The sequence below is a fragment of the Microtus oregoni genome, unplaced genomic scaffold, assembly GCF_018167655.1.
Source record: "Microtus oregoni isolate MIOR12 unplaced genomic scaffold, Mior012 000027F_ref0000203, whole genome shotgun sequence".
Classification (NCBI taxonomy): Eukaryota; Metazoa; Chordata; class Mammalia; order Rodentia; family Cricetidae; genus Microtus; species Microtus oregoni.
In genome coordinates, this window is record NW_024543086.1 from 22,072,842 (window position 1) to 22,089,120 (window position 16,279).

At 48.4% G+C, this 16,279-nt stretch overlaps 1 protein-coding gene across 1 annotated transcript in view; it reads right to left on the reverse strand.

Annotated features, from left to right (window-relative positions):
- Window positions 1–6,013: 6,013 nt before the first annotated feature.
- The window catches only part of Srl (sarcalumenin), a 41,864-nt gene continuing 31,598 nt past the window's right edge, over window positions 6,014–16,279 (reverse strand). The window contains exons 4-6 of the mRNA XM_041676661.1: window positions 14,232–14,348; window positions 12,767–13,000; window positions 6,014–9,098 (exon numbers count right to left, since the gene is read on the reverse strand). Coding sequence (XP_041532595.1) covers window positions 8,287–9,098; window positions 12,767–13,000; window positions 14,232–14,348 — 1,163 coding nt within the window. The 3' untranslated portion in view covers window positions 6,014–8,286. The remainder of the gene's footprint in view (window positions 9,099–12,766; window positions 13,001–14,231; window positions 14,349–16,279) is intronic.

The following is a 16,279-nucleotide window of genomic DNA, read 5'->3' on the forward strand; positions in this document are numbered from 1 at the left end:
GAATCTCCTAAGTCCTTTCAGCTCCTAAAATTGATGATGTGGGGGAAGAATAGCCCAAATAATCCATTCCAACCACAGTATTTCCGCTGGTATCCTATAGCTGCTGTTTTCATCAGTCCCGCACTGAGTAGTGTCCCCTCATCCTGAAGTGGGGGAAAATCCTGGGATCATCTAAAACCCTCACTTCCAGTTTAACCTGGGGGCTGGCCCTGGAGAAAATATCCCTCTAAAAAAACAGCAAGCACCAAATTGTCTGTTGTTCTTTCCACAACAGGTTACTCTGCAGGTATCTTTATCTCTCGGCGAGGCCTCGTATCTCCGCGACACCAGCCTTCTGGACGCACTGTCATGTCCCCTGGGTAACTCAGCGCCTTCGGGCTCTTCGGTGTCCACTTGGAAGCACCAGGTGCGTTGGCCTCTTCGCCTCAAGGGTAGGTCCTTGAGGTGCAGGGCGGCTGGCGCTGAAGTGATGGCGTGCATCTATCTCGCGCCCCGCTAGATCTCGGACACGAGAACAAGCTCGGACACCGGGAGTTGAAGGGACCTGAAAGCTCCAAGTCATCTTGCTCCCCAGTCACCGCCCACCCGGGACCTGGTGCAGCCTCCAGGAAGAGCCGCTACCGGCTTCCGAGTCTGTGCAGGCGCCTGAGCCAGCACAGGAAGCGTCCAGAGTCGGCCGCAAGGGGGCAAGCGGGAGTACTGCGGTCGTGCGCATGCGCAGCAAGCTCTGCTGCCTTGTGAAGCGGGCTGTCTTTTGGCAAGGCCTTCCTGCTACCCGTTCTGTGGTTTATAACTGTAGGCCCCGGGCCGAGTGGCTGCAGTGTAGGTGGTGACCCCCCACCTCAGGAAGACCTATTTGTGTGAAAGAAGCGTACCTTGAGAGACTGGCCAGGCCAGTCGGGAGCCCCACTTCCCCCACTGTCAGAACCCTGGTTCAGAACTGGCCCCCTTTCTTCACAAAGCTCAGGAGGCAACTTGGGGAAGGAGGCAAGGGCAGCTACAGCCAGCATTTCCCGGCAGTCTTAAGAAGAGGAACCTGATGTGGCCACAGCGAGGATCCCGGCTGCCACCCGAGCGTTCCCTGCCCTGGGGAGGTCGAGGGCCGACGGTAGTCCTGTGTCCTCACAGGCTGCAGGAGCACCAGAACATCTTACCCTTGTCCTCGCAAACACTGCCACCTCTTAACTGACTTCCCGAGATGGGATGTCCTAAATGTCACAAGGAATCAGAAAAGAGACATGGACTATGTGGGTTAGAGGTTTACTGGGGCTGCCACACAGGGCCATGCTGACGGACGGAGTTTCTCCTTCATGTTCCCATCTCTGAGGAGTGGGAAGATAGAGCCCAGCACATCCCACCCAGCAGATCCACGAGCAGGCAGTGCAGCTGCTGGCTGGTCTTCCGGTTCTGCGTGCTGTTCTCCACTCAGCAACTGAGGTAGCCTAGACCCCTCATCTTGATTCTGTCCTTGATTCCTGTCGTCTTTGCCACACAAGGACTCACCTGTGAGTGTAATCCCCACATCTCTCTCCCTCATGGCTGACCTGCCAATCCTGTCCAGCCTTCAAAGAGTAGCTACAATTGTACTATCTCAAGCTCGATCACCCTTTCTGGTGTTCTGGCCATCTCTGAAGAATCCTGATTACACTACTGTTCAAACATTTAACAGTTTCAATTCATTGATTCTTCACAAATGAGAAAAAGGAAAAGCATTTGAAAATTAAGACAGGAAAACTACTTTAATCCAGGTGTCCCAGCCCAGCCTGATAACATAGCAAGGCCTCATCTTGAAACAAACAGGTAAGAAAATCTTGGGTCAGACTTTGTGTCCTGATAAAGCGATTTGGAAAATGTCATCTTATTCATGAAGACTTCCCTAATCACTGTCCCTCCTGTGCCTCTGATCCCCCACTAGGTAGCCACTTCCCCAGGACAGAAATTATACCTTATAATTCTGAAAAACTTGCAGATTGTTTGAAATAATGCCGAGAAAATTACTAGCACTAAAATATTTCCAATAACAAATAACAAATGTTTTCATGCTCCTAAAAAACCATCTTCTGTTTTGGTTTTGCTTATGGTATGTTTGTTTTTGAAAGTCTCGAACTATATTTTCCTGGATGCTGGGCTTCTGGGCACAAACCACCACACCCAGCTCAAAATCAACTTTATTAGTATTTGAAAAATATATACTGTATTCCACGGGTTTGGGATCCAGGTCAGCACAAATCAGTGTTGATAAGGCAATAATAGAGTTGAACCTGGTGGCACACACCTATAATCCCACCACTTGGGAAGCTGAGGCAGGAGGACCTCGAGTTTGAGGACAGACTAGGCTACATAACAAGTTCAAGGTCAGCCTGAGCCACACAGTGAGATTCTGTCTCAAAAAGATCCTTTTCTCTCTTTCCTTGTGTGTGTGTGTTTGTGTATGTCTTGTTTTGTCTTGTTTTTTGTTTTTGAGACAGGGTGTCTCTGTGTAACAGCACTGGCTGTCCTGGAACTCAAATAGCTCTGGCTATCCTAGCCTCGAACTCACAGAGATCCGACTGCCTCTCTGTCTCCCAAGTGCTGTGGCTAAAAGCATGGGCTACCACACCCAGCTCTTTTTCTAATAAATGTTTCTTGATTTCTGTTTCCTTGTTCTCTCCTGTTCTGGTTTTTTTGTTTTTATTTTACCTTATCATTTTTTAGGTGCTTGTCTGTTTCTAATGAGATAGAGGAATGAAAGGGTATGTATTTGGGTGGGTGGGGAAGATCTAGGAAGAGTTGGGGGAGGGGAACTGTCATCAATACATTGTATAAAAATCTGTTTTCAGTAATAATTTAAAAGAAGTAAAGAATATAGTTGGTATGTCAAGCTGGTTCAGCCAGTAGGGATATCTGTATGCTGGCCTGCTACCCTGAGTCAGTCCTTGGAACCCAGATGGTGGGAGAAAAGAACAGACTCTCAAAACTTTTCCTCTGACCTCCACATGCATGCATGAACATGCATATACATACACACATGCATACACACATACACACACACACCAAATAAATAAATAAATAAATTTAAAAATAAAAAGACAAAGTACTGAATGAGCACTCAAAGACTCAAGCAAATCTTCTCAGAAAGTCACGTTACAGGCCGGGCGGTGGTGGCGCACGCCTTTAATCCCAGCACTCGGGAGGCAGAGGCAGGCGGATCTCTGTGAGTTCAAGACCAGCCTGGTCTACAAGAGCTAGTTCCAGGACAGGAACCAGAGAAACCCTGTCTCGAAAAATCCAAAAAGAAAGAAAGAAAGAAAGAAAGAAAGAAAGAAAGAAAGTTGCCGTTACATAAGTGGCCCTGAGCAAATAACCTAGCCTGCCCATGCAGGGAACTGGGTACTGGGTGGCATTCCAGCTCTCCCATGTCCACATGCCTCCACCCTGGCCACTCTGACGTCAGTCTCATCAGTAGAATGACTGATGTTAGCAATAGTGGCTGAGGTTTGCTGAGCACTGTCTGTGAGTTGTGTCATATGTCAAGTCCAGCACATTGCTTGTACTGAGCCGTTCACTCCCTACCACAACCCCATAAGGGAGGAACTGTCTCCATTTTATGAGTAAGGGAACTAAAATACACTTTAGTCATTTGCCCAAGGCCACCTTGTAGCAAGCCCGGGGTCAATTCCAGGCACTGGGACTCTGTAGTGTTCTGAACTCTCCATGTTCTGAACTGTGCTAGCAGCGACCTCACTACAGGGTTGTGAAGATTAAATTAAACAGTGCACATAAAGACGAGGCATAGCCCCAGCACAGATAGTGTGATTAGCCCGCCTTTGTTAGACGTGAGGGTGCTTTGCCCATAGGGCTGAAGCCCAGTTCCTGGCACAAAGGAAATACTCTAGAAACATCCTTTTCCTAGTCATCAGTCCTCACTTTGGATCCTCTACACATTGTAGGTAAACAACCCACGTCCCAGAGTTCAAGCAGGTGTGGAAAAGTTCCTTTGTGCTTGAGAGTTTATCCTTAGGACAGGAGGTGGGCACAACCTGCTGGACACACCTTTCCTGTATACAGTGCCAGCCACTAGGTAATTTATTTTTCAGTTGCCTCCTCCTTATTGCCTTTATAGTCTTCTAGAGAACAATTTCTTTGTATTAGGAAAGCCCAAGCTTCATGTCACCGAGGGGGAATTGGCATCAAGTACTGTCAGTTCCTGTGAGGTTTCTAAGGCTAAGACACTCCTGCAAAGCCAGGGGCTGACAGGGTGGTGTCCCTTGAATGCCTCTTCCTGGGTGAACCATCAAGGTTCATGCACGTTCACACACACATACACACACACACACACACACACACACAAGTCACCTTCTCCTCCAGCATCTCTTTATTCATTCCAGTAGCATAAAAGTGAAGTGTTTCCAACACTGTCCTGGATACTTGGGTGTCTTTTGGCCACAAAAGCACACATCTCCACCTGTCCTCCACTCCCTCAGATTTCACGTGAATGTTTTTATGTCCTGATATATGTAAGCACACGTTAGAAAACATCTGCATGTGTCCTTACAAATACTCTTTCCATCCCATCCCTCACTTTTCCTGGCTGTGTTTTGAATGGCCTTTGGTTCTGCCTTCTCTGCTTTCTGTTTCTTTCTCAACTCCCATATAATGGCAACACTGAGCTGTGGAACAGCAAAATGTGAGGCAGAACATGTATTTCTACTTGCCCTCCCTTTTCCAGGGCAAAGCTCGTATTTCTGGCCTAGGCAAGAAAGGATCCAGGCTGCAGCGGGTGAGCAGGTCAAGGTGCTCGGGCTGCAGCAGGTAAGCAGGTCGGGGTGCTCGGGCTGCAGCAGGTGAGCAGGTCAGGGGTCAGGGTGCTCGGGCTGCAGGAGGTGAGCAGGTCAGGGGTCAGGGTGCTCGGGCTGCAGCGGGTGTGAGCAGCTCAGGGTGGTCAGGCTGCAGCGGGTGAGCAGCTCAGGGTGGTCAGGCTGCAGCGGGTGAGCAGCTCAGGGTGGTCAGGCTGCAGCGGGTGAGCAGCTCAGGATGCTCGGGCTGCAGCAGGTAAGCAGATCGGGTGGTCAGGCTGCAGCGGGTGTGAGCAGGTCAGGATGCTCAGGCTGCAGCGGGTGAGCAGGTCAGGGTGCTCACTTGCTCAAAGATGTCCAAGATCACATGAGGATGGGAGAACATGGCCCACTTTCTAGCCTGAGGATTAACCCCTCCTAAGCCAGAGAACCCAGAAACATCGGCCTTGGCCACTGACTGGCACCTTTCCTGGCATAACTATGTGTGTGACCTAGGTTTGTGGCTCTGATCTCCCTTTTGGATTCTTTCCAACCTTCCACCTCTTCCCCGGGGCCCCCATCTTTCCCTTTCAAGCTCGCCTTACACCATGGCATGAAACCTCCTGGGAGGACCCCAGAGCAGAAAGCTTCCAAATTAAAGGAACTCTGCTCTGATCAGGACACCGAAAACAGTGAAATGTGGGGTTATTACTGGCTCAGGAAGTTGGGACGTGTTCAAAACACACATGTCCACACATGTAGAGGGATGGTCAATTTCTGGGAGAGCTAGAGGAAGGCGGCCACCCTTACCATTCTGACAGGCCATACTCCATCACGGCTGTAGAGATCATGAGGTAGCTGTCAGGTAGAGGAAATGCACCTACTGCTATCACTATCTGAGCTGCTCGGTGAAGGACCTGGGGATGGAAACTTCCAGTGATCCCTTTTCAAACGGGACACTACTCTGGGTGTCAGAAATAATGAAGTGAGGTACTGCAGAGGGGAAGGTTCTTTGTGTTTCCTACCATACAGCAGTGGGCTTTGACGTCTTCACTGCCTGCTGTGAATGAGTTATCTTCTGCACCAGGAGGCTTGGTGCTAGAGAAACCACCAAAAGAGGTACCAACACATGCAAAACAAGGGCAGACGTTTACAAATTTCCAAGCTATCCCCCAGAAACTTGAAAATGAGTCTACTCTGCTGGGTAAAAGGAAGCTAAGAGATTCACCTGGCTGGACACAATCGAGAGGGACAAGGTGTTGAAGAGAGACTGGAACTTTATTGAGACGCCCTCCCTGATGAAGTCAGGATGGAAAGAAGACAGGAAAGGTCAGCCACTGTCCCAGCACCTACACGGATATTCCACTCAGAATCTCCCCCTGGAGTCAGAATCCTACTCAGAATCCATCTCTGCAGAGCTGGGCAAAGATGGGTGCTAACCCCTGTGCTGGCTCGTCAGCAGCCCGTGGGCAGGAGAGGAAAGTGAATTGGGTGGGCGCGGGCAGTGAGGAGAGGAGCAGAATGGAGACAGAGAAGAAAAAGATGGAGGAAAACCCAGAAGGACAGTGACCCTGATAAAGTGCCCCTCCCCCAACACCAATACTGGATGACTGTGTTTGCCTCAGCTCACCTGCTCCCCACCAAGCATGCAGGCCCTGACAGCTAGGACTGCACTGAGGGAAAGCAGAGTTGCTACACAAAGCCCTCAGGCATGAGGAGCATGAAGGGGAAAGGTGGGAGGGACAGTCTCTCCAGAGAATAAGTACTGGAGAGATGAGAGGAGCTTTGGGCTTGGATGCGTATTTTAACGGGAAAAGGTAGACTGCAGCTCATCTGCCCGAGCTACTAGGCTCCATGCATGACCCTATGGAAGGAACAGTGTCCTGGCAGCTCTGGGGCGTGTGACTTGTGAGAAGCCAAGGCAGCAGCTCCCCTCCCTCCCAGCTGGCGCCAGACTAAGTGCTCAAAGACGTGAACTCCTAAACTGAAGTTCTCTATGTAGCCCTACCGCGTGCCCATCTGCTTCTGCTCCCTACCTGATCCTCAGAAGGAGCAGCTCTGGCTCAACCTTCCTTCCCACTTTCCTTCTGCTCCAGATGACTCACTGGTGCTGGTGGATCCCAACCCATGCCTCAAAGTCAAGGCAAAAGCAAAGACAGCTTGCTCAAAAAAAAAAAAAAAAAAAAAAAAAAAAAAACGCAGCCAGCTGTGCTCAAAGGAAGCCCTCAAGACAGTCTGACCTTCACCTGACCTGCTCTATCCAAAAGCTCTTCATCCTCCCAAGGCTTCATGCCCCCATGTGCTCCAAGGTGGCAGCGTATTCTGCCATGCACGACTCTCAGGAGTCCTCTCTCTGTGCCCTCGAGTCTGTCATTGTCCTAGCTCTCTCTTGTACAGTGGACACACAAATGCACACTCACTGGGATGTGACGGTCCTGGCTGCACTCAGTGGACATCTGCAGAAGTTCAGGTTGGATCTGAACCTCAGGCCTTGTCTGCCACCAATGCCACGGGGCTGGGGCTGGTTCTGAGTCTAGGGAATTTCTCTCAAAGGGAAATATTGGTGCATCGGGGAATGGAGAAGGGGAAGGAGAAGCCACACTTCTGGGAACCAGAGGAGACATGTCCTCTGTCAAATGCTCCCACAAAGAAGTTGTAGAAACAGTTTTCCCCGAAACTTGGGAGAGGGAACTGTCCAGAGAAACCTCCAAGGACCAGGAAGGAGCAAGGTCCCCATGTCCTTTCTGAAATCAACACCTTTGTGATCTGAGTTTTCCAAGACATGCAACAGACAAAGACACACTGCAAACCAACTAAGCCCTGAGCCTTTCCAGTACATTCATGTAAGTCACTTCCAGGAGGAAGAGTACTTGAGTTCGTCACTCAGTCACCCTCGTTCTGGGGCCAACTGAGCTGAGCTCTCCAACTGAGACATCAATGAAATGATACCTGGAGAGGCCGGCCAACACTAATCTGAAAACTTTTAGTGTCCTGGATGCCCTACCCATTGGGAAGACAGGAAGAAGATTCCAAAGCTGGGTTCCAAGTTCATGAAGACCAGACTCAAGAAACTGTCCACTGCTGGAAATCCACCCAAACTTAGGAGGGAGCTGAGGAGAGATAGGGAACGGACAGAAGATTTGTGTGAAAGGAGCTGACACTGACCTGAGAACCCTCTATTGCTTGGGAAACTTCAGCTGAGTTTAGCTTATTTGACCCTCATTATCTTAGTATTCATTAGGAGTTAGCTGCTCTCTGTCCCTCCAAGACATGACCCAGGAAAAACAAGGGAAGCCTGACTAGCCTGTGTCAGGCCTTCTAACTGAAGCAATAAGACAAGCAGACTATAATTCACAGTTTCCACTCTCCTCCCTTGTTCCTTCCCTGATTCACCGGCCTCAATGAACTCCCAAATCTCCAATTCAGACTGATTGTCACCAGTATGGCTCAAAGGGCTAAAAACCGGGACTTCTCAGACAGTTAGGACACAAGCTCATTCACCCATGGGGCCCCGAGAATGACTGAACATGACCTAGTGCTTCTTATAGCGATTCTTTGGGGCCTCGCTGCAACCTGTTTTGTCACAGTTAGGAGCACCTGGGTTCTTCCCAAGCCCCAGGCTCCCCAGAAGGCCAGGGAGCTCCTGGGTGATGGCCCGTTCAATCTTCTCCAGGAAGCAACCCCCCATGTAAGAGCACTGCTGAGAGAGGAGTTTGAAATTGGAAATGGGGTTGATGCCAAAGAAGTCCTTGTAGGCCTCACGGTTGGGAAGGTCAAACTTGCTGACGTTGGTCTTTGCCAGGATGGTCTTGAAAATGTAGAATTTATCAGGATCTTCCACAATGTCCTTAAAAACCAGTTCTCCATCACTGAAGAAGGTCATTTTGTCCTTGTAAGTCTGTAGATAGCGGTCAACTAGAAGGGCGTGGATGCGGACACGGATGGCATGCTGGCGAATAAAAGCAATCTTGTTCTCTAACCTGTTCTCAATCACCTGGTTCAGGTCTTCCAGCAGAGAGATCTCCTCTTTGAGGAACAGCTCCCGGTGGGTGTCGGGCTTATAGTCCTGTGGCCAGAAGGAGCTGACATAAACCCGTGGAGGCTCTGTGACGTTGATGAGTGGGGCCAGGCTCCAGAAGAGAGCTCCGTACACCCGCATGAGCATTTGCGTGGCCAGGTTGTCGGCCTTGTTCAGAATGATCCTTATCTGGGACTCCCGTCCCTTCAGCTGGCGGAAGAGCGTCTCCAGCTCCAGGCCCACGTCCAGCTTGGTGGGATCAAAGACAACAAAGATGAGGTCGGCTCTGTCGATGAACCACTGACACACGTCGTTGAAGGGGTAGCCTTGGGGGACAGGAATGAGAAGTCAACCTGAGTGGGACACACAAAGCCCTTTGCACCTCCCTGAGCAGAGTCAAGCACTGGCAATCTCCTGGATTTCTAGAGACCAGTGAGTATTGTCTTCTGCTTTTTGTCAACCTTTAATCAAGAGCAGTCTGACCCAGGCTTTAATATACAGTGGCTCTGAATCCCTGGTGAAGTGAAGTATTTGTCCAAAGTGGAGCTTTTTAATGCAGTGTGTGGTAGTGCACTCCTGCAATCCCATCATTCTGAGAAGCAGAGGCAGGAGGATCTTCAGTTCAAGGCCAGGCTGAGCCACATAATGAGACACTGTTTCAAAAACAAAAGCAGCAACAAAAAGAAAAAAACAGAGCTAGAGAGATGTCTCATTGGTTAGGAGCACTGGCTGCCCTTTCTGAGGACCCAGGTGCTGTCCCTAGCACCCACACGCCACTCACTACTGTCTGTAACTTGAGTCTCAGAGGAGCCAACTTCCTCTTCTGGCCTCCGTGGGTACCAGGCATGCGTATGGTCCAGACATACATGCAGGTAAAACACCCATACACATAAGACAATTGTTTTATTTTATTTTTGGTAATGGTTTTTTGAGACAGAGTTTTTCTGTATAGCCCTGGCTGTCCTGGAACTCATACTGTAGACAAGGCTGGCCTTGAACTCAGAGATTTGCCTGCCTCTGCTTCCTGAAGGCTGAGATTAAAGGTGTGCTCCACCATCATCCAGCTAAAAAGTAATAAAAATTTTAAAAGAAAAAGCAAGTGGTTTTCCAAATGTCTAAAAGGATCTAGGACAATGGCAAAGATGTTGAAAGAACTATCCAGAAGTCAGAAGGAAAGGGGATGTGTGACTTTGGGAGAAAAAATGTGGGTTGAGTGTTGAGTGTCTGCCGAGACCTGGGCTAGTGACAGACCAGCTGGATGCTCACTGCTCTTAAATTCTAGGTCATAAGCTATAAAAATTACAAAAAGAACAGTAATACTAAAGCTAACTTAAAGACTACCGTGTTAGGCTGGATGTGGTGGCGCATGCATTTAGTCCCAGCACTCAGGAGGCAGAAGCAAGAGGATCTCTGTAAGGCCAGCCTGGTTGTCATAGCAAGCTCCAGAACAGCCAGAGCTGTCTCAAAAACAAATAAAAATAACAAGGGAGACAGACAGGATGGAAAAACTACTGTGCTTCAGACAGGAAAGACGCAGCTTAAATCTGCAGCCACACAGGGGTTCGCTCTATAGTAATTCTTCTTATCTGCTGTGTTCTTATTTACAAAACAAGACGACAAGGAACACCACTGCGGTGGCTCTTCTTGGTTGTCAACTTGACTACATAGGGAATGAACTAAAACCTGAGTGGCTGGATTCACCTGTGAGGGACTTTTCTTAATTGCATCATTTGAAGTGGGAAGACCCACTTTTAATCTGATCTTTTGAGATGGGAATAGCCACCTCTAATCTGACCACACCTTCTGCTGGTAGCCTATAAAAAGGACACGGAAGAAGTAAGCTTTCTCTCTTTGCTTGCTTGCCCTCCAGTTCACTGCCAAGTTCATGCCTTCACTGGCATTAGAGCCAACTTCTTCAGGAGTCCAGCAGTACTGAAGACCAGCTGAGACATTCAGCCTAGCAGACTGAAAAACTACTGGATTCTTGGATTTTCTGTTAGTAGAGAACAGTTACTTATAATCCATTCTAATGAATTTCCTTTATATCTATATGTAGAGATAGATAGAGAGCAATATGACATATCTATCGTAAATAGAGGTGATAGATAGATAGATAGATAGATTATTAGATTCATTCTGTAAGTTCTGTTTCTCCAAAGAACCATGACTAATACAAAGAGTTTCAAAAACACTGATTTTTTTTTAACCAATAAAATAATGTATAGAGCTAAGTGAAGTGAAACATGCCCCCAGCAGTGCTGAAGCAGCATGGGCAGCCCACTTATATTGGGTTTCATGGTCTGAGTTGATGAGAACAACGGGCCAGGTCTCTTCCTAAAGGAACAGGTTCCACTGAGATACAAACTCAGGTCGCTGGATTCAGAGTCCAGAGCGTTAACCATTACACCACGGGAGTTGGTGCCAATATATAAAGCTATCTGATTTATAGTAGGGCCTAATATAATTATCATAACTAAATTATGTTATTGTCAATAAATCAGGGTTCAGTTATGCTGTGGAACAATCTTTTTGTTCTCTGTGAATACGAATTCCTCTCATTGGTTAATGGAAAGCTAACTGCCCAATAGCTAGGCAAGGAAAGGGTAGGTGGGACTTGCAGACAAAAAGAGAGTGCAAGGAAGAAGGGAGCAAAGTCACCGAACAGAGGTGGAAGAAGCCAGATGAATATGCCATGCTGAAAAAGATACCGCCACATGGTAGAGCATAGATAAGAAATATGGGTTAATTTAAGTTATGAGTTAGTAACACACCTAAGCTATCAGCTGAGCATTAATAATTAATGATAAGTCTCTGAGCATTTATTGGGGAGTCAGAAGTCCCTACAAAAAACTCCACCTACACAGTTATAACCCAAATGCGTCATAACCATAAACTGAGATTTGCCATTTGATCACTTATTACTATTACTGCCCTGGTTAGGACACATGAGTGCAGATAGCCCTGTGCCATGGCAGTATCCAATGCCCTATGATACAGCCTAATGCTTACCAGGCCCAAATAGCAATGCCCTGCGTCCGAGGCAGGCAGGGGCTGGGTTTAGATAATAAAGTTTAGATTAAAGCAAGCCCAACAAAGCAGGTGTTGGGAGTAAGAAAAAATGTAGATCATGTTCAACAAAATAAGCCCATGCCCAAGACCCAGGTTAGCGAATTCAAGTATAAATCACTGGGATACAATTAGTCTAGGCCTTCCATTATTCAGGGTAGACTGGGAACCCAAAGACAGCTAGTCCCCAGCTTGGACATCTCCAGAACCTTACAGGGAAGACTAGTACTCCCCCTAGGAAGCTACTGACCATCTCCAAATCAGGCAGCCCTTTAGGAGGCAGAGAACACGACACTTGAGTTCCCAAGTGGTTACCACAGCAACAGTGAGAAGGGGTGGAGGTGAAGAGCATCTTTTCATCTCGAACATTCACCACCCTGTTCCTCTGCTGGCCTGCCACCCTCTGCTGCTCAGTGTCCTAAGACAGAGCTCTTGCTGTCCAGAAATATGTGTGTGTGTGTGTGTGTGTGTGTGTGTGTGTGTGTGTGTGAAGGTGAGTGTACCCACAAGTGTGTATACATTGAGAGGAGGAGGACTACTTTCTGTCCTATTTCTTTAAGACAAGGCCTCTCATTTTGGCTAGGCTGGCTTGGCCACAGAGCTCCAGGATTCAGGGATCCAACTATGCCCACCCTGCAACACTGGCGTTGAAGGCACAGGTAACCATGCCTTACATTTTTGGTTTTTCTGAGTCAGGGTTTCTCTGTGTAACAGCTCTGACTGGCCTGGAACTCACTTTGTAGTCCAGGCTGGGCAGGAACTCACAGAGATCCAACCTGCATCTGCCTCCCAAGTACTGGGATTAAAGGTGTGCGCTACCACAGCCATGCCTCCCTTTTTACATGGGTGGTAAGGGTGTGAATTCAGGTCCCCGTGCTTTCAGGGAAAGTGCTCTCACTCTGAGCACATCTCCAGGCTCATAAATTACCTCTTTCCTGTTGTTTGCGGTTCTCAATGATCCCTGGTGTATCTACAAAAGTGACTCGTTCTAGAAGTTTGTGGGGAACCTCAATGCCAATCAACTTCTCCAGAAAATTCTGGCCAAACTTTTCGAGGGGTGAGAAGGATCGGGCGCTGTCAGCAGCCATGACGATGCCCTCAATGGTTTTCAGCTTGGGCCCATGCATAAGGACGGTGAACTCGGAGGTGGTAGGTTCAGCACCTGCATCCACAGTGAGAGGTGGAAAAGCAACCAGTGAGAAACAGACTTCTGGAAGGGGTGTGTACAGGAAGACGTCTTGGAAAGGACTGATTGTGCCAAAATATACAGATCATAACATTTACATTTTAATCTTTAAACCTATAGCATTAAAATATTCACATTATCATGCGAATAGTTAGTTGTCCTCACTTTCCAAAAACAGTTATCATCTTCCCACGCTGAAATTCTTGTTTACATTAGGTAGTAACTCCTTTCTCCTTCCTTGGCAACCTCTATTCTTTCTCTGCCTCTGAGTTTGTCCTGTTGTGGCACCTCATGTGAGTAGAATCATACAATATCTGTGCTGTTGTGCCTGGCTTGTTTTATTAGCACATTTTCAAGATTTATTCATATTGTGGCAAGGATGTATCCGGTGTGTTCTGACAGCATGCATGCTTCACTCCTTTCTGTCTGTGTTTGTGTGTATTGTGTGCACATGCATGTGTACGTGCACACATGTGTGCATGGGTGCTCATGTGTGTGTGCATGCACACATGTGTGTATGTGTGTGCTCATGTGTGTGTGCACGTGTTTCTGTGCATGTGTGTGTGTGTTGCATGCACTTGCCATGGCACAAGGGTGGAGGTCAGAAGGCAGACAACTGTGGGTACTCTCACCTTCTTCTACCTTATCACTGCTGCACAGGCCAGGTTAGCTGGCCTCCAGGCTTTCAGGGTTCTCCTATCTCCTATTCCAATCTCCCTGTAGAAGTACTGCAATCACAGACACATCTGCTACTCAGCTGCCCCCCCCCCCGTTTTTTGTTCTGAGACAGGGTTTCTCTGTAGCTTTGGAGCCTTTGTAGACCAGGCTGACCTCAAACTGCCTCTGCCTCACGAGTGCTACCCCGCCCAGCCTCTACCTGACTTTTTCTTGAATCCTAGGGACCTGACTTCAAATCATCAGGCTTGCACAGCAAGCGCTTTACCCACTGTGCCGTGTCCCCGGCCATGCAGCATCCCTCTCTCAGCTAGCGCTCCCCTGGCTGCACAGGCTACAGTCTGGTTATTCCTTCGTCCAGCAGTGGACAGGAGTTGTTTCTACTTTGGGACTTTTATAAATAATGCTGCCATGGAGGCGGAAGAACTGCTGGTTCTTGCAGGTCATTTTCATTTATATTATTAAGGGCATACAAGTGCTTTGATTATTCATCTGCTTTAACAATTTAATCACCCCCCCCCCAGATTCTCACCTGTATAAAGCTGGTAGCGAGTTTCTTCTAACCCAAGGAGGTAGTTTATCATGGTGGATTTGCCAACGCTCCACGGTCCCAGGAACAGCACCATTGGCTTGGAGGTGATCTCTCCATCTACAACAGCAAGAGTTAGAAACGGAAGTGAGCTAGTGTCAGTCCTTACTATAGGAGCAGCCCTGCTCCCCAAAGCACCCTGCACCCCCACTGTCTTCCCTGTGGATCAAGCTGGGCAGCGGTCAGTGACTTTCTTGCTTTACGAGAACATTCGCTCAAAAGACACCAGGAGCATTTTGACCTTTTCCAGATCCTTGGCACATCTGCCTGCACCAGAAGGAAGAGCCAAGCGGATTAATACATACTGGCTCAGTGCTAGCGCTGGGCGCAGTCTCCTGCCTAAATCTAGAGATGAATGGGTCATGCAAAGGGCGGAGCTTCACACTGAGAAAGACTGGATTTTGCTCCGCAGACCAAGAACAAGAGGAGAAAGGACATGGAAGAGGCATGCACAATGAGCTCCATCCACGCTCCAGGCTCTGCAGCTCCCCCTCCTCTCCACTGTGGCTCCCCAAATCCCCACCTCAAGCTCAAACATTCTCGTCTCAGATATCCTGTTCCAAAGTTCATGATAAGCCTTCCAGGGTCTGAAACCAAGCACTAAAAACTAGGATCCTTAAATACTTGGGCACTGAGACCAAGGTTCTCCCTGACGCCATGCTGGGAAGCACACCCTACCAAGGCTACTCAGCTGGGAGAAAACGGAATTCTTTAGTCTCTATTCTATTTTTTTTTATTTTGAGACAAGGTTATGTTATATTGTCCAGTATGATCTCAAAGTCCTGGGCTCAAGAATCCGGGAATTCTCCTACCTCAGCCTCCAGAGCACCTGGACTCTTTTGCCATTTCACTGAGCAGCATTGCTAATTGCTGGCATTTTCCCAACTGTCTTGGTGTGTATAATCAATATTTTAGATATCCCAGGTCATCATTTGTTACAGTATATAGTATGATTGCCCTTCTGTGCCTGTCTTTTGGGTACATGGCTTTTGTTTCTCTGAGGTAAATAAAGTCCTGGAAGATGGTGTCTTGTGCATGGTGAGCACGTATCCATGGCCTGGCCCCTTCCCTCCTGCCTGCAAATAAACATGAGAGGCCCTCTAGCCTGGGGACAAGATGATGAGCAGGTCCATAGGGGTACGTCCAGTAACAGAGACTTTCAAAAAGCCAGTGAGTTCTCAGACAGGGCTTCCGAGTGCTGCTGTTCCAACTCTGCACAGCAGGGGGCATCGTGGACGTATGTGGGAGACCAGTAATAAGCTTGAAGGCTAGGGGTCATACAGGAAGCTGGCAAGAGATTAGGGCGGAGAAGCCAAGTCCAGAAAGGGAAGCCACAAAAGAGCCAATTGGCCTTTGCTGAGAACCGGTCCTGGGGCAGTTGGCAACCTCTTGGCCACTGAGGCTTTAAGTCTGGAGTTTCCCCAGGAGGGCCATGCCGTTCTTGCTGTCAGAGCAGGGAGAGAAGGCAAATGCAGAGGACAAAAGAAAGCCACTGGGAGATTCCGTGACCTCATACCAGGGTCCGCATGTCCTCTGAGAAGCAGAAGAGGACCGCTGGCTCGCAGGCTTGTGAGAATGGTGGAAGTGACAGAACAGAGTATCCCCGAGGAAAGAAAGAGAATCACAGTCCTGACATCACGGCCGGGGCAACCAGCACTACCTGGCGTTAGGTTCCTTTCTGTAAAGGGGGGCTATCTATGCCCTCAGATACCACAGCTACTCAATAGGCATTAGGATATTATGGAAATTGCCGAGTGACACAGGGAGAGATTTGTGATATCATTCACAATTAAAACAAGGGTTGGGGTTATGGCTCAGTGGTAGAGCACTTGCCTAGGGTGCTCAAGGCCCTGGGTTCCACCCCCAGAACCGAAAAGAAAAAAATAACAATTATGAAAGCTTTAAAACAGGGGTGAGATTAGCTGTGGCTATAGGAGAGTGACGGGGCACCTTAGCGTGTCTGGAGTCGCAGTGACAGGGCACCTTAGCGT